Source organism: Indicator indicator, chromosome Z (genome assembly GCF_027791375.1).
Source record: "Indicator indicator isolate 239-I01 chromosome Z, UM_Iind_1.1, whole genome shotgun sequence".
NCBI classification, from domain to species: Eukaryota; Metazoa; Chordata; class Aves; order Piciformes; family Indicatoridae; genus Indicator; species Indicator indicator.
In genome coordinates, this window is record NC_072053.1 from 76944149 (window position 1) to 76971082 (window position 26934).

The window sequence follows — 26934 nt, forward strand, 5'->3', positions numbered from 1 at the left end:
GCTGGACAGTTGGACAGGGTATTGAATGAAATTCAATAAGGGCAAGGGTAGAGTCTGGGAAGGAACCTGGGAAAGAACAACCCCATGGATCAGTATAAGTTGAGGACTGACCTGTTGGTGAGCAGTGAAGGAAAAAGGCACCTAGGGGTCCTAGTGGATGGAAGGATGACCATTAGCCAGCAATGTGCTCCTGTGGCCAGGAAGGCCAATGCCATTCTGGGGTGTATTAGAAGGGCTGTGGTTAGTAGGTCAATAGAGGTTCTCCTCCCCCTCCTACTCTGCCCTGGTGAAGCCACATCTGGAATATTGTGTCCAGTTCTGGGCCCCTCCGTTCAAGAAGGACAGGGAACTGCTTGAGAGAGTCCAGTGCAGAGCCACAAAAATGATTAAGGGAGTGGAACATCTTCCTTACAAGGAGATACTGAGGGAGCTGGGGCTCTTCAGCTTGGAGAAGAAGAGACTAAGGGGTGACCTCATTCATCTTTATAAATATGTAAAGCATGAGTGCCGAGAGGATAGAGCCAGACTCTTCTTGGTGATGCCCAATGACAGGACAAGAGGCAATGAGTGGAAATTGAGGCATTGGAAGTTCAGGCATAGGAAGTTTCATGGAAACGTGAGGGAAAAGGATTTCATTGTGAGGGTGATGGAACACTGGCACAGGCTGCCTAGGGGGGTTGTGGAGTCTCCTTCTCTGGAGATAATCAAAACCTGCCTGAATGCATTCTTGTGTGCTCTGGTATAGGTGATCCTGCTCTGTCAGGAGGGGTTGGACTAGATGATCTTTCTAGAGGTCCCTTCCAACCCCTAACATTCTGTGATTCTGCAATTCTTAACTGCCTGGAACATTCATCAGCCGGTTGCTACAGACTTTTAAATAGTTCAGGCTCACACCATTTTGTCATAGGCCATTGATATAAGCCTTTGACTGGTCTTGCAGATTTAAGAATAATTTTCAGGACTGGCACTTGCATCATACCAGATACTTCCTGTAGTAATTGTCTGTCCATTGAATTAGATATAAATAAAGAAAACCTTTTCTTTAATAAAAAGGTTTTAAGTGCAGCATTCTTGGGTTGCCCCTGTGGATTACATGACATCATCTTGCCTTCACTACCTTTTCAGAAACACATAGCCAGGATGTTTTCATAGACACGTGTGCACACATATTATTTCTGAGCTTGTGCCAGTCTCACAAATTAAAAACAGACATCTTGGCATTCTGTAAGCCCTTAAGTAACTTTTGTCTTCGAGAAGAAAAAAATTACAATTCCTGAAAGAGTACATCAGGGATAAAATAAGAAGGCAATATACAGCCAAGAGTGTTAATTATTGAAATGAGCAGAGAGGTTAAGAAACTTACAGGTTATTTTAATTGACTGTTTTTCCCTGATGACACTCTAAGGCTCCAAAGCATTGCTTTTAATGATGACTTAAGTCATTCCCAGGATGTAATTTGTGCTACAACTCATAAGGTTTAGCTTTAGTGCCTGTGCCTATGAAATTGTGAATAGTCATCAGAATTCCTAGTATCATTAAGTTGCTCCCAAAGTCTTGTCAAAGATGATTCATTTAACCAGACTTCAGCATAGAACTCTTCATGTAACAAAATCAGGCAGTCACTCTGTCTCTGCCTTTGCAGTTTGATGGATTGTACATGATGTGTTTGTCCCTTGGTCAAACAAACCTGTTCTTAGCTCTTAGAATCAGTTTCCAATTGAATACTAATTATAGGAATATTTTAATTATATTTTTTAATCTTTGTTTTAACTTATGCTGGGACAGTCACTCTGCCTAGGACAGTGAATATTACAAAGTGTATGTTTTTGTATCAATGAGTACTATTCCTTTAAACATTTTTAAACTTTAAACAGAGTTGCCTGCTTCTTTTCCAACATGAAGCAAGTATTTTGTAAATGCAGTTTGCATCAGTTTGCATGCGTTCAGAGATGGTCATCTGTTAATTGTCCTGGGTTAGTATAAGATAGGGAGAAGAAGTTGTAGAAGCAAAAGTGCACAGGGCTCATAAGGTTTTAATCCGCTGCTAAATAATTTCACAGATTTTGACCTAAAAACCATTCAGAGTGTATTTGCCCAAAAGGCAATACAAATGTTCCTTCCACTAACTTCTGGCCATGTGGCTACCACCAGCATAAGAGAGTAAAGACACTAGTGAGGAGAGATGAGATGGCCTTTCTCTTGCCTCTCCTATTCAGTCCTGTGCAGCAGACTGTGCTCTCAGCTGAAATTTGTCTGGCAGATTCTTCAGATGATTTCACAATCACTTCCAGGGAAGAAGCCCTCTATCTCTGTCCTCTGCAGCTATGCTCCTCACTTCCTCCCGCTGTGCATATTCTCTATTTCTTCAGCCACAGGGGTCCAGAAGTACTTCAGATCCTGGTAACAGTCCAGGAAAGGCAGCAGGCAGCCAGAATAGTATGCTGGAAAAAAAACACTAAGATGAAAAGGGGCAAAATCCCACTCAGCCTGGAGCAGAATTAGGGCAAATAGCTTGCAGACATTTCATGATAAGCTTAACCTATCTGCAAGGTCCTTAAGAGCCAGAATGGATGGGAGCAGTTTGGTCTGTTGTCTTGTAAATGGCCTTGTTTTCTTCTGTCATTCTAGCATGGATGGCCCAACCTTCTCACCCAAAACCAGGGCAGACTGCATGGTGGATTGTGACTGGGTCCCTTGAAAATGAGAAACCAGCAACACAAACCAGTTTCATCAAACAGGAAATTGGTTTCTCCTGCTTTTGTTGGTATTTGATGAAAACAGACACTGTAACTCTGCACAGAAATGGGAACTTCTTCAGGCCAAACCCCTAGAGTTTAATTTGTTACCATGAAAACAAAGCCAGACCAACAACTCACACTTACAGTGCAGATGTTTTAGTAGGGCTGACATCTGAAGGTAGTTTGAGAAGATTAATTCTTTTCTCCGTAGTCTGAAATTTATTAAATGTGAAGTGTTTTCCTCGAGAAGAATGGGAAGAATGAATGGACTTTGGGGAGGGGGCAGGGTTGGAGTTGAGAATGATTAATTTTACAAAAGTGTGTGTAATACGATTAACTATATAATCTAATTTTAGCCAGGTTGACTGGTTATAGTGTGGACCTGAGAGATTTGAAACAAACTCCAATACAATTAAGCACTAAGTGGCAGTTTTCCATTAGTGTAAAGCATAAAGGAATGGCAAAATCCCCATTTGTGCAGGTCTGTGCAGCTGTACTGATTTTACATGGAGCTGCACCCTATTGTAACAACCTAAGATCTGGCTCCTTCTGGCCATGAGGCAAATCTCCTGGTTTGTTGTTTTAGTTTGTTTGTTTGTTCTGTTTGGGTTTTTTGTTTGGTTGGTTTGTTTTGTTGGGTTTTTCTTTTTTTTTAATTCATAAGAGCAAAAGAAATGCTCTAAGCATAGCTAAAACAGTAAGTGGATTTTTTGGCCCCAAAAGTTGAAACGAAGGGCGTTCCCTTGTAAAGGCTGTAGTAAATACCCATGCAGAGTTTCCATCTCCTTGTGGTGTGTATTTTGTTTCTCACGCAAGAATGCCAGAAGATAAAGTACAAGAAGTTTCCTACATTGTGGTTGTTCATACTGTTATACTGATTACTGCTATTAGTTCCAGCCTGTTTGTTGGTTACAGCTTTGCAGAATAATCCACAATACAACATTCTTGTTGCTGTTGTCAGGCCTCCCTTCAACTCCATTTTTTATTGCTGCGTGAGAGAAAAGTTCTTGTTAAATTCTGTGTTTCCCTAAAAAACTCTTGTCTGGAAAGATGCATAGGTGATATTAAATACTATATGGAGACAGTGACAGGAAGCAGTTTTCTGGTGGCATGCAGAAACACCTACATCTGCACAGGCTGGCAATACTCTAAATCACATTTATTCAAAGGTATATATTTATGTTCTGAGTTTAATGTCTGTTTAGAAACACCTAGAGCTTTGAAAGAAAATGTTGGCTTGTTACTGTGTTTTCTCTTCCTGCTTCTCATGTCATGCTTTGCCCATCTGCTGCCCGCAGAGCATGTCATGAGGACTGCTTAGGCCTAGGAACAGCAGTCTGTTAAATGCAGCAGTTAACTAGTTTAAATCTTCATCTTTTGTACCTCTGTGGCACAGAGGTGCTCCAAGTCTTAAGACAGAAGCTATGGAAGAGGGATTTGCCTGCAGGAGTAAGAAGTGCTACAAAAGTTTCTTTTTCAAGTATCTCAGTTCATAAGACAAGGTTTGTCTAAGTGCAAGGAAAGTGGGAGACTGAGTAGCTTTATTCTGAGAAGTCTTGGTGTCCACGGAGAACTTATCAAACCTCCTGGTTATATACTGGAAGAGCTGCATGTAATTAAGCAAGTGTTTGTTTTGGACTTTCATTACCTGTCTCACATTGGCATTAGTTTTTATACCTAAATATAGTCTGCTCCTCTGGCCCTGTTGTCAGCTTGGCAAAGGTTGTCTCCTGATATGAAAATATTCAGTTTCCCTCTTTCCATAGTCTAAGCCTCTGCTTCAGCATCATGAGGATCAAAATATGCAGTCACTTGCCAATCACTTCACTTCAAATTTTATGTCATTGTGAATAGTACAGGAGTAGAACACATCCATAAAATTTGCTGTCTTCTATTTCTAAATGGAAATTAAAAATACAATGCCTTACGAAATGGAGCACCATTTTTAAAACATGGCACTTCTGTGAGTACTCTTCTTGACTGTCTGAAAACACTTCACAAAACTGTCCCAGTGGTAGCACCAGAAGTGTTAGCTAGGTCATAGTGCAGAAGTACACGAAAGGCAAGGACCCTTGGTCTTCATTAGTGACTTGATTTCAGCAATGGGAGTATCCAACCTGTATTTGTGTATTGCTTTTTTTAGGTGGACCAGTAACCCACTTTGTGCTCACAGTGCAAATCCATGAGAACAGAAGTAATATGATCACAAAAAAATGGGCTGAAAAGGAGCACACCAGGCTCAGACACTGAGGGATCCTCTGCCAGTATTTTTTCAATGTAGCTAACTCAAGGTTATCTTCATTTCTACCTTTTCTACTACCTATTAGTGATGCTCCTTTTCAGTACTCACCCACAAGAATGGCTCTTCTAGCCTGGGTGATGGAGAATTGGGCCAAGAAGCTGTACTAAGCTACTGTGGCTCCAAGAGTACAGTTTGCATGGCCTTCAGTTCCAGTTGACAAATGAGATCAGATGCTCTGCCAGCCTCCAGGATTCTGCTGGCTTCACTCTGCTGATAGCTCTTCACCATCACCATCAGTCCTTTAGTTGCTGCCTGGGTACTTTCTGCTATGTCACATGCAAGAAGGCAACTTGCATGCTGAGAACGTGTGGGAAGCCCCTTCCTGCCTTCTCATTCCCTCACTTCTATGGTCTATCTATGTCTCAAATGCAGGTGATGGATAACAACTGTTACTTCTCTGTTTTTTTCCTCAAGCCTTAAGCAGAGACAAGTATTAAAGGTAACAAGTTCAGGGTTCTGTGAATGTGAAAGTTGTCTGTAATGTCTTAAGTTTCATGCCCAGGGATGTTAGAGATTGATTTATTCTCACTACTTTTAAGGTCATTTTTGGGAGGCCTCCTACGTTGAAATAGAAAGTGCAGTGTCTCATGCATTCCTGCGTCAGAGCATGAGTTTATCATCTGTCACTTGCATCCTTCACTGGCTCACAGTCTGCAAAAGTGCAAGAAATTAGCTGAGAACTTGGCTTCATCTCAGGAAAAACTGGGGTATTTTTAGACAGCTTTAATTATCTTGTGAACCTAACTAATTGGAATCAAGTGCTGTTTAAGAATAGATTTTTTACCTGGGAATCAGTGGCTTAATTATTTTAAGTCTTAGGTCCATTAAGCGGTGATTTAATAATTTTTCCTTCTTACCTTTTCTTTTCTCTTCTTCCATGTTGCAGTTAAGAATGCTCCCTCCTTCTCATTTTCCATCTGCAGGTATAGATGGCCTTGTTTATGGCAAAAGAGCTCAGAAAAAGGGCTTGCATTTAGAGGAGAAAAAGGTAGGACTGTAAGTGTGACAGACCTTTTTCTTCCCAAAACATACAAAGGATCTCACTGCCCTTAAGAAAAACAGTAAGTGATTCTGTTCCTTCATGTTGGGAAAAACACCCTTGAAGCTGAGAAGGGGATGGAGAAGTGGGACACAGAGCACAGCTTCCATTTGATGTATAAAGAGGCTGAGCACCTGATAGGTCTTGAAAGAATGTCACTGCTGTTTCTCTCCTTCTTTTCTGGCAACAGCAGCTGACTGTTCTAATTCAAACAACTGCAATTCAGTAAAGGTTTTGGATGTTACAGGTTGCTCTTTAGTACATGTTTGGTCAAAACAGATAGCAAAAAGGGGCCTTTCAAACACATGACTCGCTAGTCAGGGATTCCTGCTTTATAGGAGAATTCCTGCATTGCAGACTGATAGGTCTTGGTAGAGTGGATAAAGGATGAAGGTTAGTGATGTCTAATGGTGTTCAGAAGTATTTTAATTGATGTTCACCATAGAAGGGAGTTTTGTTAGACTGAGGACTAAGACTGTTTATTTTCTTGTGATACTGCAACATAACCTTTTTATCTTTAATCTTCTGTTCCATTTTCAGTAGTAAAGTTCACTTTGTTGGCAGGCACAGGACTTGGTACTTGAAACACATTCCTTCAGGTGATCCTTTGGCTTGCAGCTGGCATGACTTTAGGAAGAGTCAGATTCATCCTTAAGGACTTCTTTTGTATCTTGCAAAGAGATGAAGGAGGAGAAGGACAAGGAAAGATGGGGCAGATAAAGTGAGAAGCAGTCACTTCTCTGAATGTTTCTTTATCAAGCAGCAGTTAATTTCGAACATAGTGATGCAGTTTTCTCAGTGCTCTCACTTTCAGTAACAAGACTCTATTCTGATCTACATACTTAGATAGTTTTAAACGAATTCAGAAGATCTTGTCAGTTTCCATAAGAGTTTTTCATGAGGAATGGAGAGTGGGATTTATGGCATTTTTCACAGTAAATCATGGGTACCAGTAGTGATTCCAGGAATTAAGCAGAAACTATAACATCGAGATTACAACAGTTTACTGAACTCTATGCAGGGATAGCTGGACTAGTTTCACAATATGTGAAAAAATAGTTGGCAAAACCACCACTTTTTATTGTCTGATTACTGGCCTGAGCCATTGCATGTGCTTCAGCTCTCTTAAGTTAACCAAAAACTGTCTGGCTCCTACCCTGGCCTGCTAAGTAAATAAACATGGAAATAGTGCCATATGTTCTCCATCTGCCCAGTCATGTGGTATATCTTCAGTGCTCAGAAATGTTACTTAATAGGAGTATAATCACTGTTGTTGGAAAGTGTATTCAATGATAAAAATAAGGGCTGTGGAAAGAGGCTAAGTTTGGCACCTAATGCAGTAGGTTATTGAGGGTCTTGCAGAAATGGCTTCACTTTCCTGTTTATAATAGCTTTTACTTGCTGCATTCCCCATCTGTGATTTAGCAACTGGAACAACTCTGATTTGCACAGAAAGTAGCCAGAAATAGGTATCTCTTTTTTTTGAGTTTTTGTTCTTTCATGGTCATACACACAAACAGCTGCTGGGAGTGTTGGAGGCAACAGCAGAAAGGAAGCACTTCAGATCAGATAAGTGACATAATTCAGGACCATACAGGATTCTGTTGATATTTTGCCAGAAGGCAAATTCACAATTTTTGTTTGAATGAGAAAACCTGAGATGTGGAGTTTCTGACCCTGTCTGGATTCCCTCTGCAGCTTGCTACTCTCAGGAAAGCCAGTTTTCTCACTCAGTTGGACCAGTGAGTTTACAGTTACGCTTTTAAGCATAACTTAAAAGTTAAGCCCAAGAATCATTGAACACAAGTCTGTATTCAAATTGCTGAGTAGGTGAACACACTGGAAATGGATCTTGAACCAGCAGCCATGTTCTTCACTGTGAAGCTTTATTGTCTTTGAGATCCCAACCCCTTGTTTTGGTTAAAATTACATCTGAGGAATCCCAGGAGAAGATGATCAGTTGATTTAGCCATGTAACATGAGACTCTTGCTCACTGCTTTTGGAACAAATTTAGGCTGTGCTGAGCTAGTGCTGAGTTGTGGTGTCCCAGAAGCTGCAAGCTTCTGGGCAGTGGCTCTGGGGCAGATCCTCATTTCTGTTTAGATTCCTCTGGGTGTAGCATACCAGGTGCTGTTAAGGAACAGGAATTTTTGTTCCAAGCTCAGACTTGGACTTCTCTCTTTCCAGATAGTTCCTCTTTCCAATCGTGGATAAAGGAGGACTATTTCTTGCTCTCCAGTGTGTGCCTCTAGCTCATGTAGCAGTTAGCCGAACAGTATATAGTACAGCCCAGGTGGAGCTTTTTCACTCCTGTATCTGACTGTCATCCCTTGGGATTTAGTCTAGAGATGATTTTGGCCTCTAGGGCATCTGGTGGTTGCTTATTATTCCATCTTGTTAGGGAGATGATGAATTAGTGGATTTGTGGGTAAAATGAAGAGTAATGAACAGTAACAAAAAGATACTGTGACTATGCTCCCTGCATTTGATTTGAATTGCTCTTTGCAGGTATGTCTTCCCTTTTCCTTGGCCTGGCTGAAAGGAAGTCTAGAGCTATTTGATACATGGGACAATGACTGGACCAGGCCTAGAGAAACCTGGGCTTCTGGTGTCTTCAGACAGGGCAAATATTAGTACTCTGAAACAGGTATTTGCTCATCTGTGTAGCATGAAGTAAATCAAATGTCATGGTTTTTTTTTAATTTGCTTCAACTTGTCTATGTTTTTTAGTTTTAGAAAGCAAAAACATAACTTCAAAACAAGTGTATTCAAATGGCAAATAAGTGCACCTGCAACAGGATGGTGATGTTCCTTTTCAGTGTTTATGTATTTAAATTGCAGGAAGCTATCCAGGGATTCAGGGTGCTTAGAACAGTCCTATTTAGAGTAGTGTGTTCTGTCACACCAGTAGTGATTAAGGTTTACTTAGAAATGCGTGTCTGTGATGATGGTGAAGCCTATGTCCAGAGAAGCCTACAATATAGTAGACATATATATATAAAATATATAAATTTTCAGAATTTATTTTATTTCCTCTTTGATGTTATATTCTGATTGTGTGCAAAGTTTTGGATGTAAAATCTTCACTTGCATGTAAATACACTAATGTCTTTTTTTCCCATGGCAAACTTCACACAGACAGCTAAGTTAATTTACCAGGAACACCTTTTTTGTAGTTTTGGAATTTCTGGCATGATGTGTTTTTGGAAATACACAGAAGCATAAGGACATAAATTGCATCCAAATTCTAAAAACTAGAATGTGCTGGCGTGAGCCGATATCTGTAGCTAATAGGTGTTTTTATGTTTACTTTGGATGTGCCCTCCAATTGTATCACCCAAGGCTGGATTTCATGTCTGCAAACAGCAGACCTGTAAATACTGTCTAAAATGCCACTGTGATTTAAACCAGAAGACCTTCATTTCAATACAAGAATGCATGCATTTCTGTGTGTACAAATTGCTCAAGTTGTCAGGATATATCTTGTGAAATTGGATCTTGAATGAACTGTAAGTAGGCTTTTTTTTTCAGTTATAGTACACTGCAGAGAATCGAATCAGGATTTCTCTTTTTTTTATTGCTGCATAAGCCATACGCATTGAGACAGAGCAAGTTGCCTTCTGTAAAAGTGTATATTGTTTTTATGATTGTAAAATATTTTAAATACTTCTTAAAGGTCTGTGTTCTTGCAGTGCACATGTCATTCAAGTATGAATGTTTAAGGCACTCACCATGTTTTTAACATATAATGATCAATCTTTTTAAAAAAGACTGGGAACAAATGGATTTTCTATTTATTAACAGTACTGTTAATGAGAAGGGTATTCTGCAATCAGAATCATTTCAGTAATCCTATATAAATGTATAGGCCCCAGGCCTACCCAGAGATGCCTCAGCACTCTTATGGCTCATGCACACATGTTTGTGGAAGATCCTGGTAGATATCCTAGCTTTTAAAAGATATGATAGCTTTTGGACTTACATTCTTCATCAGGCATATTGTTCCCCACACTGCATAGGCTTGGGGTACTGAGCTGCGGTGTTCACCCAAGGGACTGCACCAGGGAAATTTACAGTTTTTCAGCTCCATGGAAGAAGAATCAAGATTCTCAACTTTATCATGAGCAAGTTATTTCAACTGGAAGTTTGTTATGACTGTTCAAAGTGCTTAAAGATCTAGAGTGAGATCATCTCACAGTGTCATTCCAAATGCTGCAACCAACTTGATAATGGAATATTAACGTTCTCATGCCTATAAACTCAATAAAAAGGTTTGAGTGAACCCCTCCTCATGCAACATGTGCAGAAGTAGCTAAACTGGCTTGTTTCTGCCTATTCTCTCCAGTGAGAGGAAATTTGTAAATGTAATAAAAGGATGGAGCAGAATACATCAAATAAGAACAGAAAAGACATCTAGCTTATTAAATTGCTGATCATCTTGCTTTGAGAAGCATGCTTAAGGAATATTGACAAAGAGCAGATGGATGAGCAGGTTCAATGCTGTCTGAAATTAATGCAGAGCACATGCTGGGGATAACAGGGGATATTAAAGAGTTGGAGAACATGCTGAGACTTAGCATAAATCCTTTCCTGATCCTTACACTTAAAGGCAAGCTCAAGGTTTTCTTTTGCAGTCTCTGTACAAGTCTCTGTATATGTCAAATGTTTAACTAAAGCCACTTCATTTCTTATTTTTTGTAATCCAGCATGCTCTTGGCTCCTGGTTGTTTTTATTTTTTATGGCACTACACATGTTGCAAACTGCAGAAAGATGCACTACAGTATCTGCTAATGGTTTGGATTTTTCTCCTTAGCTTTCACCAGGCATTTCATGGGCACAAAATGCCTGTTCTGACAAACCTACCATATATGAGATTTGTTTTAAAAGCCCATCTTCCCAGATAACTTATATGTGACAACAAAAGCTCTAACATCTGGAGGTAATCTCTACACTAGAGATCCAGGATGTGGAAAGTCTTCCTCATGGGAGGTGTAGGTTGGAGATCAGGAAAAGTTTCTTTGCTGCAAGAGTGGTCAGGCATTGGAACAGGCTGCCCAGGATGTGGTGCCATCACCATCCCTGGAGGTGTTCAAGAAACGTGTGGACATATCACCTGGGGACTTGGTTTAATGGCCATGGTGGTGTTAGGTTGATGGTTGGACTTGATGGTCTTAGAGGCCTTTTACAACCAAAACAATTCTGTGGTTCTATCTGCAGGTCTAGTTATATATATATTATAGAGGCCAGGATAGCCTGTTTTTTTCCTGGCCCAAGGCAAGCATTTTTTGGCTTGTAAGAATGAGCAAAGAAACCAACCCACAGTTTTTGTTCATTGCTTGATTTAGTAGGATAAACTTGAAAATTATAGAAACCTGGGGCACATTGGTGCACTCAATGTTTGCAGAATACAATAGATAAGGAACAACCAAGAGGTTGTTGCATCTGTGAAATGCCTGGAGAGGGCAGGGGATTGGAGAGTTTCATGCAGTTGTGGCTTCCATCAGTGTGCCTCCCACGTTATTCATGTCCTTCCCCCACAAATGAATGGTGCAGGAGCAGCAGAATGGCTTTAGAAGCAGGAGGGAGGGTTGGGCAGCACTTCATGCTATTACTATAGGACATCCAAAACTCTTCTTCTGCTGCAGCAGTAAGTGAGAAAGCATCAGGAAGTCCCTTGCTACTTGTGTTTCATGGATCTCCATTTCCTCTATGACACTGAACATTATCCTTGTAAAGCATTTGGCACACCAGTATTGCAGAGAATAGGTAACGGTCCCTTGTTCCTACTGCTGCTTCTACCGGATTAGCTCTTAGGCAAATCTGATCATGTAGTACATTGTCATGAGGAGAGATGCAGATGTTGGGGTAGAAAGATGTAGCATGTGGTACCGTACTGTAACTTATTTGTACTTCCTCATGAAATTTTTTACTTCTGTTTATTATAATAGCAAATTTATAGCATGAGTAAGGCCAAGTACAGCTACCATGACACTTGTTCCACACACACAAAGGTCAGTGATGTATTTTCTTAATTTCCGTATTTTATTTTTGCTATTGCCAGAACACAAGAATCTTAGAAGAAGTAAAGCAGTTGGAGAAAGAACCCACACTTTCAGGATGTAGTTCTTCTCCAAGGGTATGAATGTGAGTTAAGTTAAGGTTTTGGTTGTCCTGATGTTGTGGACTGTAGTTTGAAGTAGTTTCAGATACACACTGGATCTTTCACGTATCTTCCAGCAAATGAATGTAAGTACAAGACTGTATTGCTAGGTCAAAGATTCACAAACCCAAAAATCTCCTCTCAGTGTATATTCAGAAACAGAAACAAGAAGAAACAGGGAAATAATTGAATACAAACATCCAGTGATGATTGTTTAAAGATTGTGACCTATAGATTGCATCATTTTTAGTAGACACTAGCAAACCAAATTATGAATAGGTGCTCATTGTACACTGATTCTGGGATAGGTTCACCAGTCCATTATGTTGAATGCTTATCCATGTAATCAGTGTCATAACAGTAATCACAGTAGCATAAAAACAGTCTTTCTTTCCTCATTTAAGAAGTTTGGAGATTGAATTAGAAAGACTGTTTATGTGTTTGTGATTTGCATCAAGGTGTCATTTCATTTAGGTTTTACACATGGGGGAAAAAATAGAATTAGAGACTACAGTCATCAGAGTAGTAGCGTAGGAACAGAGCTCAAATTTATGCAGGAGAGAACAGCTATTGCCTAGCTGATTCCTGCCATATCCTGTAAAAGATAAACTCTTAATCAGATCCTTCATTAGCATTAAGTGTGGAAAAAACAGCTCATGCCAAGGATTACTTAGTAAATGTAGTTAGTATGAAAAATTATGCATTGAAAAAAAGTCCAAAATCCCTCCAATTAATCTTTGAAATATGTGGAGTTTGACTATCCTCTCTCTTACACTGAAGAATAATTTCATTTCAGTGAGTTAGATACACTGGTGTAGTTGGAGAGGAAATTGAGCTTACCTACTCTCCCAGGATTTTAGAAGATTTACATTTTTAAGACAGAATTGTTTATCATTAACATTTGTACTTCTACATTCAGAGGAGGGATCATGACCCTGAGTCACAGATTAAAAGCCTTTGACACGTGATTTCTACCTGTTTAAATTCAGGCAGGAGCCTTTATGCCATCATATGGGTTCAATACAGGTTAACTTTGCCACTGGCTTTAGTATTTGCAGGCTAAAAAATCCAAACTGAATAGTATGTGTTAAATGTTTGGTGAATCTCTGAAATACAGCTTATTTGATGTTGTCAGTTTTGCAATGTTAAATTCTTCTTGCCTGAAGATTAAAATATCAAGTTTGTCATTGTTGCAGGCAGGCAGAGCAGAAGAATTCCTACTTAATTTGATTTTTTTTTTTAATGGATTTTATTTTTTTTAATGGACTTTTCTAAATGCCCATGTGCATTGTTCAGCTTCAGGCAATGTTTTGACACAAAGTTATGCCCTCAATACATATGCTGTGACTGAAATGTGGTCTTAGTTTTTAGCAAACCTGTGTCCTAATTCCTATCAAGTGATTTCTTTTCTATGCAAAATTTCATTGTTTTTGGTAAAAGACTAATTAAGTTTTCCATTGGTGGCCTAAGAAGTCAGGAGCTGTATTATTCAAAAGCAGAAGACATGCTGGATTTTCTCACACTTTTCAGTTAGTTGCATGCCTTAGGAGAGCATAACTGAGGAGGAAAATGCAGGAGGCATGCTGAAGTAAGCATGTACTGTTTTGTTCCTGTTTTTGGTCAGAAGATTATTGCACTGTCATTACCATGGACAAAAGAATCTGAATGTGAATTGTTGGTGAATATCTACTGGTCTGTGCAAGCAGGTTGCTGTCGATGGCAACTTCAGTGTAAGCCATCTTTGTGTGCTTGGGGAGTTTGGGACCTGTGCTTGTAGTTAGCACACTAATCCTTGCTCCCTGTAACAAAGAGGTAATCCTCTGGTGTAACTCAATATTCACTGTTCTGGTCTCAAGAGGAGCATTATATTAATACAAAAACCTTTGCTTGCTTCTTGACAAAGAACAATATGGTCCACATATAGGCAGTAGTTAAGTCTTTTTTTGAGAAGATCATGCATGCAGACATTCATGTAAGTGCCCTCTCTGTTTAAAAGCTGACACTGTGAAAATAGTTTCTCCATTTTAAAATGCTTGCCTTGTTTTGTCATTCTTGACAGTGACTGATTTATGCTTACTTACACCGAGGGAGGATCATTCATACAGTGTTTTGAGCCTTTTTGTACCATCAAATCATTGGCAAAGAGAAGCAAGCCTTGAAAAAAAAATGTAAATTTTTTTTACTGGAGGTGTTCTGTCCCTGCAGTCAGTTTTCGCAGGTTTAGAGGGCATGTTGGTGAGTGCAGCCTGGTAACGGGAATGCAAAGAAAATTTGGCAATGCTTGATGCTCAGAAGAAACTCTAGAGAGGTACCTGTGTGGTTGGCCATGGATGGGGCCATTTGTGCTCTTCATATGTGCTTGCCCTTTTGCTTCCGAATATGTTACTGTCTGTAGACTTAGGCCATGCTATGGTGCAGTCTGGAGCAGGAGGTGATGGGTCTGTAGTCAAGCTAGATCAGGACAAGACCAATCTACAACAGATGGCTGAATCTCTGCTCTTCTACAGCTGATTTTCAGATGGTTTTAACCTAATCTGTCGCCAGACTAACCTCTGCAGCTGTGAAAGAAATGTACAGAGGTCCATATGCTTATGCTCCATTCTTAAATCATCTCTTGGCATCAGAGGATAGACTGCGTGATCTCACACACTTGGAAATAGCTCTGTAACCAGATGTTATCTTGTGAAGGTCTTGCATGCAGCTTGTGTGGAGGTTCATAGCTGAATATGTCTAGGGAAGATGAGCAGTTTAGCAACTCAGACTTGGAGAAAAGCCTGCATAAAAAGCCTAAATAGGATGTAATTTGATTTTTTTAAAAAGTCAGTGGGAATAATTTGAAACATACAAGAGGAATCAGGACACTTGGGGAAACTTGTCTTTCCCAGTAGAAGCATTAATGATAATTTAAGCAGTATTATTTATTTCCTGCTGCTTCACTGTAAAGATTAAATTGCGAGTGTAATTTCAGAATGAACCGTTTTTGTCTAAGCCCTAAGCAAATTACTAGGTTCATTGCTGAAAATGCCCATGTCACAGAATGGGTTGATTGTTTTTATCCCATAGTTCTCTGAACAGAAACAGAAAAGAGCTGCATCTTCTTCATCTGAGGTGAGGTTGCAGAAAGAGTTTTTGTTGCTTTGTTGTTTTGTTTTAATTAAACACTTGGTTTAGATGTCATTTTATATGTCTCAGAACAGAAGATACTGATTTACTTTTTGCTGGCACATGTGCTTTGTCATGCAGCAGATTCCCTGTGGTGCTTAACTTGTATTCTTTCCTGCATCCTCTCAGATGCACTTCATGACTTTGTGCTCAATACCCATTAGTTTTTACAGGGATGCACAGAGACTTCCACAAAGTGCCAGAGGAAAGTACTTCAGAGATTTCAGAGTAATGCCTCTGATACTTAGCCAGTGATATTCTGAAGCATAAGAGAAGATTTCAGAGAGAAATAATATTGAAGGAAGGGATTTGTACACAGAAGAGAGTGAGAGTCCAAGAGGAATGTCTTGGTTGAGAAGAGCGTGTGAACTATAGGAAAGGGATATTTTTTTTTTGCAAGTGCTTTTTCAGAAGTCCCAAAACAAAAATAAAATACTCCCAGCTCTAATTCTGATCAGATTTTTCTGCTCTTTTTCCTTCTGAAAGGCTTTGATATGTATTTACATTCCTTACTGCTTAGGCATTTTCATTTTAAAAGTGTGTTTAATATACAGGTTTATGAAGCCAATTTACTGCATATGAAAACACCTCTTAACTGCTAGCAGCTTGATTGCTTTCTTCCAAATAAAATTGCACTTTTTTTTCTTAAAACAAAAATATCATCGGTGGAAGCTATTTGAAAGAATGCCGCCTTCTGGAAAGAATCACAGAACAGTTTGGGTTGGAAGTGATCTCCAAAGGTCATCTAGTCAAGCTCCCTTCTGCAGTCAGCAGGGACATCCTCCACTAGATCAGGCTGTTCAGAGCCTTATCAAACCTCACCTTTAATATCTCCAGGGATTGGGCCTCAACTACCTCACTGGGCAACCTATTGTAGTGTTCCACCAGCCTCACGGCGCAGACCTTTTTCCTAACATCCCATCTAAATCCCCTCTAATTTCAAATCATTGCCCCTCCTCCTATCACTACAGGCCTTTGGAAACAGTCCCTTTCCAGCCTTCTTGTAGGCCCCCTTGTAGGTACTGGAAGGTAGCTATTAGGTCTCCTCAGAGCCTTCTCTTCTCCAGGCCAAAAAAACCCCAGGTGCCTCAGCCTGTCCTTGTAAGAGAGTGGTAATTTTTCATATGAGTTGATTTTTAAGGTATAATCCCTAAAATTTGGCTTATGAGAGTCAGTTCTCCCATGACAGGTGATGAAAAAGGTGGCTAGGGTTTATTTTGGTTTGATTTTGTGTGTGTGTGTGGTTTTGTTTTGTTTTTTTTTTTCCCTCTGTTGCCTGAAAAAGCAGGAAGTTGTTTTCACTAATTAGATAGGATCCATAGTATCTTAGCACCTTACTCACAAAACAAACTGATCTGGTCTAATACCTACAAAAGAAAAGAATGGTATTGTCAAAATCTGTTAACTTAAGGAAATATGCCCAAATAGGAGAGGTTTGCTGCAGGAGCAGAGCATACCTGACTACATAAAGAGGAAGACACTTGAGGGTGTTTATGGCTGCTCAGTTCTTTATAGCCTCCAGAGCTACATCAGATGGTGCAAAGTGACTGTTCTGACATGAGGAAATAAGAGCCTGACTTACAGCCTCCAAGAAAAAATGTAGCTATTAGGAAAACTTACAGAGAGTGAAACTAATAAAATAAGAGCTATTCTTTTTATCTGAGTTTCAGTGTTATTAGTACATAACCTTCCAAAATACTTACTTGAATGTTACATCAGGGAGGTATGTTTATCAGCCCCAGTGTCTTCAAGTTCTGTCCAAATAGTAATCTGATCACTTCATCACTACCTGTTGATTAGTCACTCCTCTGTTTCTCACATCATCCTCCTAAAATAAGTAAAAAATTATGGTGGTTTCCTGCAAAATAGAAATCAAGGCAGGGAGAGATACAACACAAAATTATCCACCAAGTAAGTTCTCAGATGAGACATGCCTTTTCCCTATGCATTTTTAACTGCTCCAAAGACATCTTCTGAATCTTTTTAAGTCTTGTGCATATATATAAATACACAGTTAAAACTATTAAATGGGATATAAATGAGTGCAAAAGCTTGAAGGAGCAGTTGCTTTGATTAATTGTTTCTTTGTGATTCATAAGTTATAGCAAGTATATAATCATTATTTGTAATCAAGGACATGCTAAAGCAACACACCTGGAAAAGTGTGCTATCTGTGAAGGGTGAATATTCTGAACTTCTTTCTGTTGTGTTTTTTTTTTTTTTCTAATGCAACAGCTTGTCCACCAGGAACATACAAGCCTGAAGGTTCACCAGGTGGAATCAGCACTTGCATCTCCTGCCCTGATGAGAATCACACTTCTCCACCAGGAAGTACCTCCATTGAGGATTGTACGTGCCAGGAGGGATTCCGTGCTGTAGGACAAAGCTGTGAAGGTAAGTGTTTCCATCCAGGAACAGAATACCTGGGAATGCACCATGAGATCCTAGGACCATTTGGATGCTTGTGTTTGCACTGGGAAGGATATGTCAAACTGCATGCAAGATTTCCTGTGTCATTCCAAAATAGTAGAAGTACCAAGATGCAAGTTGAGTTGGAAATTAAAAAAAGTTGTTTATTTCAGTAGCTTGTTGCACTCTAACCTAATAACTCAGTTGTGGTTGTGTAATTATTTAGTTGTTCACTGCCCTGAGCTGAAGCCCCCTGAAAATGGCTACTTTGTGCAGAATGTCTGCAACAATTACTTTAATGCTGCCTGTGGGATCCGATGCAAAGCGGGATTTGACCTTGTGGGAAGCAGCATCCGGCTTTGTCAGCCAAATGGCCAGTGGTCTGGAGCAGGGGCTACTTGCAGAGGTATGGATGTCATGTGTTTAAAAAGTTGTTTCCTGTTGGATTAGTTTGTTCTTAAAACTTATTTTCTCTGCTCACTATATAGGTGGACATGTAGATCTGATACTGTTAGCTCTTGGGTGAAGAATGTTCCAAAAGTAAACTCCCATTCTCATCACTGTTTCTCTCCTTCCTGAAACAGAAGGAGGACATCTGCAATAGGAAGTGCAGAGCAATGTTTGCTAGGCAGGCAGTCTTTTGCAAGTTAATCTTCATTCTCCTTCCTTAAATCTCTCTCCATGTAATTTCTGTCAATTACATAAATCCAGTGAACCTACCAACAAGTCATATATAACAAGACCCTGCCACGTGGGTGGTTTAGAGTATCCACCAGACTCCTGGCATAGATGGGCATTGGCATTGAGAGACAATATCCTTGGAACAGTTGCATTTTGCTTTTGTTTGGAAAAGTTGTTTCTTATGAAAAATAGAAAACCTTTGGCCTTGAGCGTAGTCTTCCGGAAAATTTTGAGTCGAGTTTCACTAGGGGGCAACTCGCAGTATCCTAGAAGTTTACTGTAATAGAATGTCAGCTGGAAAATAAATAAACAAAATATGTGAAAGGGAAGACTCACGGGTGAGGGCATCATGGAAAACATTATTTTTGGAGCTCTTATGAGTATATAGGAATACAGTTCACTTTGTTATCACTTGTCCTTGCCAGAGGTTGGGTTCTTGATGATATAGAAGGGGACCTGCATCTCAGTGTAATCACCTTAGACATGTCTTCTATGGAGGGCCTGAAAAAAACAGGTAGCAGCCCTCATCTCAACAGCCAGAACATGTTTAACTTGACTTGAATGCACTTGACATTATTATGCTTCACTAGAACCCAGTACATAAAAAGAGTTACCTCCTTCTGTAGCTCTCATCCTGGCTTTGAGTTCAGGAAAGGAGGCAAGATAAATCCTTGCCAAGTCATTAGCATTTTATGCAATTGCAACAAAGATGGCAGCCCTTAAAGAAAGAGCAAGTCATGGTTTTGAAAGAGGACATCAGAGCTAGAGACCAGTTCCTCAGGACATTGTTATGCAGCAGCTCACTTCTGCTTACACTGCAGGACTCCCCGTCAGATAATCCTAGAAAGCATAGTCTTTCTTTATAGCTTCCAGTGGCAGAAGGCAGGAAGGAGAATCTTTCAACAGAAAATAAATTGCTGGCCAGTACCATGATGGTGTCCTCAAAAGATAGACTTAGAGCTGTTGACTTTACAGCAGTCAAAACACAGACTGAAGATAGCACTTCAGATACATTGAGGTACTGGGAAAGAGCAATAGCCCGTCAAAGCTTCTGTCACAACAGTGTCCTTCAGTGCAAAAAAGCTGCAGTCAGCTACTAGGAAAGAATCCTTCATCTTCACTGTCTATAGAGAAGTGGAAGATTCTAGTACTTGGAAAACTTCTTGGAGCATTAAAAGAATACTTGTCTCTTGGGTGTGGGTACATGATCTTCCTTCACCAGGGAATTTGTCTGCAAGGTAGGGGAAGAGAAAAGTTTGTCTTGGATGTTGAGTTAATATGCTTTGAAGCATTGAGAGGATATGTTCCATTTCTTTTGCCATTCCCCATCATACCAAAGACTTCCAATTAAAAAAAAAAAAAAAAAAACAAACTTAAAAAATTCTACCTTTATGTGCACTGCATCTGCCAGTCTCAATTCAGACTAAGAAAGGGAGCAAGATCAAAGGCACAGTTTATAGCTGTCTTGTTAATCCCAGGAGTATTTTATCACATAAATTAGGAAGTAAGAGTGAAGGAAAATCCCTTTGCACTGCCTTGGATTTTGACATTAAACACTCTTCAGTTGTGCTGTGAGCTGGAATCTGCTGTGCTATTGAAAAGTGATTAATACAGTCATATCATGCAATGAACACTGACCCATGAAATAGGCAACTACAAAGCATGTATCTAATCCAGAAAATTTTATTGAGAGAAAATACTGTTGTTGTTTTCATCACCTTCATGGTAATATTTCTTGGTCATGGAAAATGCCTTATTGACAAGAGGATAGATTTGTGTTTGATGCATGGAGCCATAACCAGGATAACACAGGCTCAGTTAAGGGTTCTGCCTGAGCCATGCTGAGACATAAGTATGCATGAACATTGCAACAGTGGGGAGGCAAGAGTACATCAGCTCTGCAACCATCTCAGATGAGGTGGCTATACTTAGCACATAGTGAAAGTGCGTGTCTTCTCTGTGGGCACTTCAACATTCCAGAGACCCTCTTCAGTGCTCTTCATTCATTCAAGTTTCCTCACTGATGCCATATTTTGGTAGCATTTGATTCCTTTTACCACAGTTTGGGTGCTAAAGGCTTTCATAGAAACCTTGAAAGTGAAAGCCTGTTCCCTTCTGTATAAAGCATGCGTAAATGTTCAGCTGTATAAATGTCTGTGTTACCCACTCTAGTACTACAGTTAACACAGCCTAGCAGGAAGCTGCTCTGAAGCTCAGAGTGCCTCTTGCAAGACAGAAGTTTAAAGATCTTCTTTACAGTCTTAAATGCACTTTCCAGAGAATACCTGTGTACATGCAAGCACAAGAGGAATAGTTACATCCAGAGTGTAAACATGAGACAGTGGTAATGCAAAGATATATCATGTGCATCTCAATGTCATGTCTCCCTTCCCTTCCCTTCCCTTCCCTTCCCTTCCCTTCCCTTCCCTTCCCTTCCCTTCCCTTCCCTTCCCTTCCCAAACCTTCCCTTCCCTTCCCTTCCCAAACCTTCCCTTCCCTTCCCTTCCCAAACCTTCCCTTCCCTTCCCTTCCCAAACCTTCCCTTCCCAAACCTTCCCTTCCCAAACCTTCCCTTCCCTTCCCTTCCCTTCCCTTCCCTTCCCTTCCCTTCCCTTCCCTTCCCTTCCCTTCCCTTCCCAAACCTTCCCTTCCCAAACCTTCCCTTCCCTTCCCTTCCCTTCCCTTCCCTTCCCTTCCCTTCCCTTCCCTTCCCTTCCCTTCCCTTCCCAAACCTTCCCTTCCCTTCCCAAACCTTCCCTTCCCAAACCTTCCCAAACCTTCCCTTCCCAAACCTTGCCTTCCCAAACCTTCCCTTCCCTCCAGTGTTTTGTCACCCTCACAGTGAAAGATTTTTCCTTATGTTTACATGGAACCTCCTATGCTCCAGCTTCCACCCATTGCCCCTTGTCCTATCATTGGACAGGAGCCTGGCTCCTGACACTCACCTTTCACATCCTTGTAAACATGAATGAGGTCACCCCTCAGACTCTTCTTCTCCAACCTAAAAAGACCCAGACCCAGATCCCTCAGCCTTTCCTCGTGAGGGAGATGTTCCACTCCTTATTCATCTTCATGGCTCTGTACTGGACTCCTTCTAGCAGTTTCCTGTTCTTGAACTGAGGGGCCCAGAACTGGACAGAATAATCCAGATGCAGCTGCACCAGGGCAGAGCAGAGGAGGAGAAGCTCTCTTGAGCTACTAACCACACCCCTCTAATACACCCTAGGATACCATTGATCTTCTTGGCCACGAGGGCATGTTACTGATTTAGGGACGTCCAACTGTCTACCTGGACACCAAGGTCCCTTTCCCCTGCACTGCTCTCCAACGTATCAGTCTACAACCTATACTGGTACAGGGTCAGACAGCAGGTCTATACAACTTGGCTGTTCAAGGGACCAAGGGGCCAGGCAGTGTGCATGTAGCTTCAGGGCTTCACCACAGGGACGCAGGGCGACAAAAAGGAAGTATAAGAGGTGAGCTGGAGATAGTGCAAAGAAAAGAGAGGAAGAGCTTGATCTTATGACAGTGAAACAAAGAACATACATCAAGGCCCTATCAGTGCTACTACATTTTTCTTCTTACTATAATTCAGCTGTTTTGCCATCAGTCTTAATTGCAGTGTAGCCTTGTGCCAGACTGTGTCACTAGGATTCAGTAACAAAAGTGTGAGTATCCGAGGATCACCATCCATGCCTGACTTCCCTTTCTGCAAGTGCATGCTGCACAGGACTGCATTCTTGGCAACACGGTGCTTGCAGTGTTTGTGAGGCATGGCAGTCGAAGGGCCTCTGTGCTGAGCAGCAGCCAGGGCCACCTCCACAAGGAGCCCTACACCTGAAAGTGTCATTTGTCTCAGCAGCAGCTTAATTTTTTCCTTTTCACCTCTTATGGTCCCCTTGTCTATGAATACCTTACATTCCTTCTTTCTCTCTCTTTGTTCCCCTTCCTCCATGATGAATGTCTGCCATTCTCATTTGGAAGGCTCCCCTCTTCATCTGTATCAGTACACTCAGCGGTGCCTGAGGGTGTTCCTGAGCACAGTGACACTGTCATCTGCCCTGTTAATAAGCTCTTAACCTCTTCCTTGGTGTGCACTCAGCATGTAGCAGACTGCAGCTAGAAATTCCCCAGAGAGCTCTCAGGCATGGCTGGGGGCTTAGAAACTTCGAAAGACACACTTTTCCACAGGATTCCATTTGCCAGCAGCTGTCCCATATTAGTGGCTGCAGCACTTTACTAACTGATACACGTTACCAGCACAGGCCACACACTGTGTGCCTGGTGCCTTGAGTGGCTATAAATATTTCTGAGCAGTTTGTTTGCTTGCCTGGCCTTCTATCAGAATGCAGATGAGCCTGGAACTGTATGCCCACCATTCTGTATGGTATAGAAGACAGTTTCAGGAAGAGGAAGGCATCAAGCCTTGGAAAAATTCAGTTGTGTTCAACCCCTGTTCCCACAATTTGTACAAACTGCTGTAGGTAGTGTACAAGCCAGTAGCTGTCACACCCCTGGAAATCTTGGCTGACTCCAGTTCTCAGTGCTGCCTAGTGAACTGGTGGGTTTTCTCCCTTTGCAGTTCGAACATGTCCCAAACTTCAGGCTCCTGAAAATGGACACATTAATTGTTCAACAGCTGATATTTCCTATAAGACAGTATGTTTTGTGACCTGCAATGAGGGCTATGAAATAGAAGGAAACACCAAACTCACCTGCCTGGGAACCTCACAGTGGGATTCAAAGGAGCCAAAATGTGTGGGTAAGTATCTGAAACACTCTCTGTCTCTTCATGTCAGAGTGCAGCCTTGCCTGACATGCTGTCACAAGTGGGAAACTCTGCCTGTTTTAATATCTGTTGAAGTCAAGATAGCAATGAAGATTTGATTATAGATATTTTATACAGATCCTAACAGTTGGGGAGGAGGGTGAATGGACTTTGTAAATGCAGAAAAGGGGCAGATTATCATTGAAATCCAGCACAGACGGCTGATAACTGAAAGGCTGTTGCATCTGGTGAGTGTTAACTGTCACACAGTGTGTTCCAGGAAATAAGCAAGTTGTAAGTCTGTCCTGCAGATTAAACGTGGATATCCAAGGGTTTAAGTTACCATATTAAAGCTAAAGATGACCTCCAAATAAGAACTAAGAGATGTTAGCAAGGCATTGTGTGCACCTCATAGAGAGGCATGGCAGCTATCCAGCAGGAAGTAAGATGGTAGACAAGCTGGGGACCAAGCAACTCTAAGGCAGGATTCAGAGATCACAACAGCTGTGCAGAGGTACATAAGCATATGTCGCTGTCCCAGAAATAAAGCATTTTGTATTTAAGAAGTACTTATTTAGGACTAGTGACAGATACTGACTTAGAAAGGTAAGAGAAGAAATATAGTTGGAACACTTTCAGGGGTATACTACAAAAAAAAAAAAAAATAAAAAAAAAAAAAAAACTAAAAAACCACCCCAAACAACAAACCCAACACATGCTTAACATGCATCAATTCAGAAGCTGATGTAGCACTGACTAAAGTCAGAATGAAGTGCATTTCACAAGGGTCCAGTAAATGTAATGCCAGCAGTGTGACTTGTCTTGAACCTGTAGCTATTTTTTACTCTTTTACTGGAGGCTTAAAAGTGTGGACTTTGAGTGAGACAGGAATAAATTTCTAACTATAGATATGCTCTCTAAAATGATGAAAATAATCCACAAGTATTAATTTATCAATAGAGTTTGTTAAGAGATCCTAATCTTTCTTCTGTTGAAGTCAGTGGAAAAACTTCAATTAACTTCAAAAGGAAGGGACCTTGAAATCCTGTTGGCAGATTATAATTGGAAGATTAACTGTATTCATCAGCTGAATTTATCCTTCCTAGCTTAGCATTTTGATTATTAAAATCCAGCTCTACTCTATATCAGAAGATTTCTTCACACCATGCAATATTGCTTCCATTCCAGGATTACCCATCATAGTAGCTTATTTTTGCTGAGTCTGAAAATTTAGTATAAAAGTTACCTTTGATTGTCACAGAGAGAAGAGTGCTAGCTGAAAAGATATCTTGGCTGCTTCTTGTTGTGACTGGTGTTCAGAACAACTTTCTGAGATTTCTATTGAGTTTAAATGTGTGGAGTTTTAATCAGGGAAGGATGCACATCAGAAGGTCAATATCATGTCCTCCTCAAAAACCACCCTTGGTACTCCTTTTCCGAATATTCATCATTATCATGGAGGTGTTCTCTGTTTATTTTCGGTCTGAACAGCTCTTTTAATTCTTAACTACTCCATGAAAGATACCAAAAATCCTGCTGTATGTAGGCATTTGTAATTCGTGATTGATTCATTTCTTCAGCCTAGAGAAGAGTCTGGAAGGACCTTGTTGATGCCTTCCAATAACTGAAGGGATCCTACAGAAGGGCTGGAGAAGGAGTTTTCATAAGGGTGTCTAGTGATAGAATAGGAGGGAATTGTTTTAAGCTGAAGGAGAGTAGGTTTGGACTGGATCTTAGGAAGGGTGTTTGGACTCTGGAGTAGGCTGCCCAGGGAGGTTGTGGATGCCTCCTCCCTGGGGGTTGCGTCCAGGATCACGTTGGATGAGGCCTTGAGCAGCCAAGTATAGTTGAGAGGTGTCACTGCCCGTGGCAGGGAGCTTGGAGTAGACGATCTTTAAGGTCCCTTCCAACGTAAGCTGTACTGTGGTTCTATGATTCTATGATTTCCTCCCCTTCAGTTAAAAATAGGAAGTGTAATTAGATTCAGTCTCTTCCCTTGAAACAAATTTCTTGGACCTCAGGGTATTCTTCTAGTTCTTTTTTCTGAATACTTTCTGAGTATGCAAAACTTAGCATATTTAAAAGTTAGTTGAGACTGTACGACAGCCATCTGTAACCGTAACTGACACTGTACCACAACATAGCCTGGATTGTTTACAGTCACTTCTCTGAGCTCTGTTGTTATATGCATCTTTTTCCAGGAGACTGGAAGTTAATGCAAGTTTGGCTATTACATATGTTTGGCATTTTTGTATTTTTCATGAAAGATGCTGTTATCAATTGAGTCGTGTACCTATATTATAGACAGCTTACAATCAAAATATCTGAGAAAATTGAAGCTTTGTCATTTGTCCAATTTGGAAACAAAATCTCCTGTTACTGTGTTTCCTTTTGCACTGGCAAAACATTAATAGCCAGCACGTTAAAATCAATGGATTTTGCAAGATGCTGTTCTCTCTGGTTTTTTTGGTGTTTTGTTTGGTTTGGGTTTTTTTGGTGTTGTTGTTTTGGTTTTTGTTTGGGTTGGGGTTTTTTTGTTTGTTTTTTTTTTTTATTCAAGGTTTAGTAGAGAAAGATAAAAACACAGATGCCATCCAGGGTGCTGATGCCACCTAGTGTTGAAAGAATTGCTACGCCACACTTCTAATTGCAGTTGGCCAGTTGTGACTCTCACACACCGTTTGCAAAAGGGCTAAAGGAAAGAGGCCAGATTTGATTGGTAGTCTTTTCCTTTGTCACAATATTGAAGTTGCTCTTGATATTAAGAATTATAATAGTGTTGTGGTTCACTGTGGGCAGTTGCAGATGAAAGCAGATTCTTGCCTCTCTTTACAAATATTTTTTTCCTCTCTCTATTCATTCCCTATCCGTATGACTAATTTAGTGGATATCACTCTGCTCCTCATGAAGTCCAGACTTTCTGGATGAGCTTGATCAAAATCTGGTGTTAAGCACAGATGGAAAAGTGATATAATGCTTCAATGGTTTTACTTAATTATTTTTTCTTTTTTTTTTTTTCCCCTGGTGAAAACCTGTCCCATTTAGATAGAAGGATTCCTTTAGGCTACATATACCAAAGTTTACCCTGAATGCTTGTCAGCTATTTCAGGATTGTGCTCTACTGGGATTTGCTAGTATAGTCAACCAGGAGAGCTTTTACGGCTTCTTGAAGAGCTGCAGTTTGCTGTAGTTTTCCTTTCACAGCCTTTCTTTGACTTATGCTCTGAGTGGTATATATTGTAATGCTTCTAACTTGTCTTTTCAAACACTGCTATTTTTCAGCTATCTTCCTGTAGCGAGCAACTAAAAGTCAGCATTTGGGGTTTTTACTGTGATGCAATTGTTTTAGATTCCAAAGCGAACAGTGTGCGTCTGAAGTGGGCAAATGTACTAACATTTGTGATCTTTGCATCCGGTTGAAATGAAGTGCAGTTATTAATTGCTTTGACTTTAAATACTATTTCAGTATTGAGAGTTTAAAGTACAGGAAATACTTAGAACACTTTAAATTTTGTTTCAGTTACTGTATGTTTTGAGAAAGGAGAGAAAAGGGATATGAAGTGTTCTGAATGTGAATGACTTCTCTGTCATTAAACCATTGCTAAGACATGAACAGAGTTTTCCCTTTTGTAGCTGGGTTGGATTGTTCTTTGTGTGCCATTTATGTAAAGAC

General features: G+C 40.4%; 1 protein-coding gene across 1 annotated transcript in view; it reads left to right on the plus strand.

The window, feature by feature from the left end:
• The window catches only part of SVEP1 (sushi, von Willebrand factor type A, EGF and pentraxin domain containing 1), a 147187-nt gene that overhangs the window by 37519 nt on the left and 82734 nt on the right, over positions 1-26934 (plus strand). Inside the window, exons 4-6 of the mRNA XM_054397853.1 lie at positions 17639-17797; positions 18039-18218; positions 23076-23255. Of these exons, the coding sequence (XP_054253828.1) occupies positions 17639-17797; positions 18039-18218; positions 23076-23255 (519 nt within the window). The remainder of the gene's footprint in view (positions 1-17638; positions 17798-18038; positions 18219-23075; positions 23256-26934) is intronic.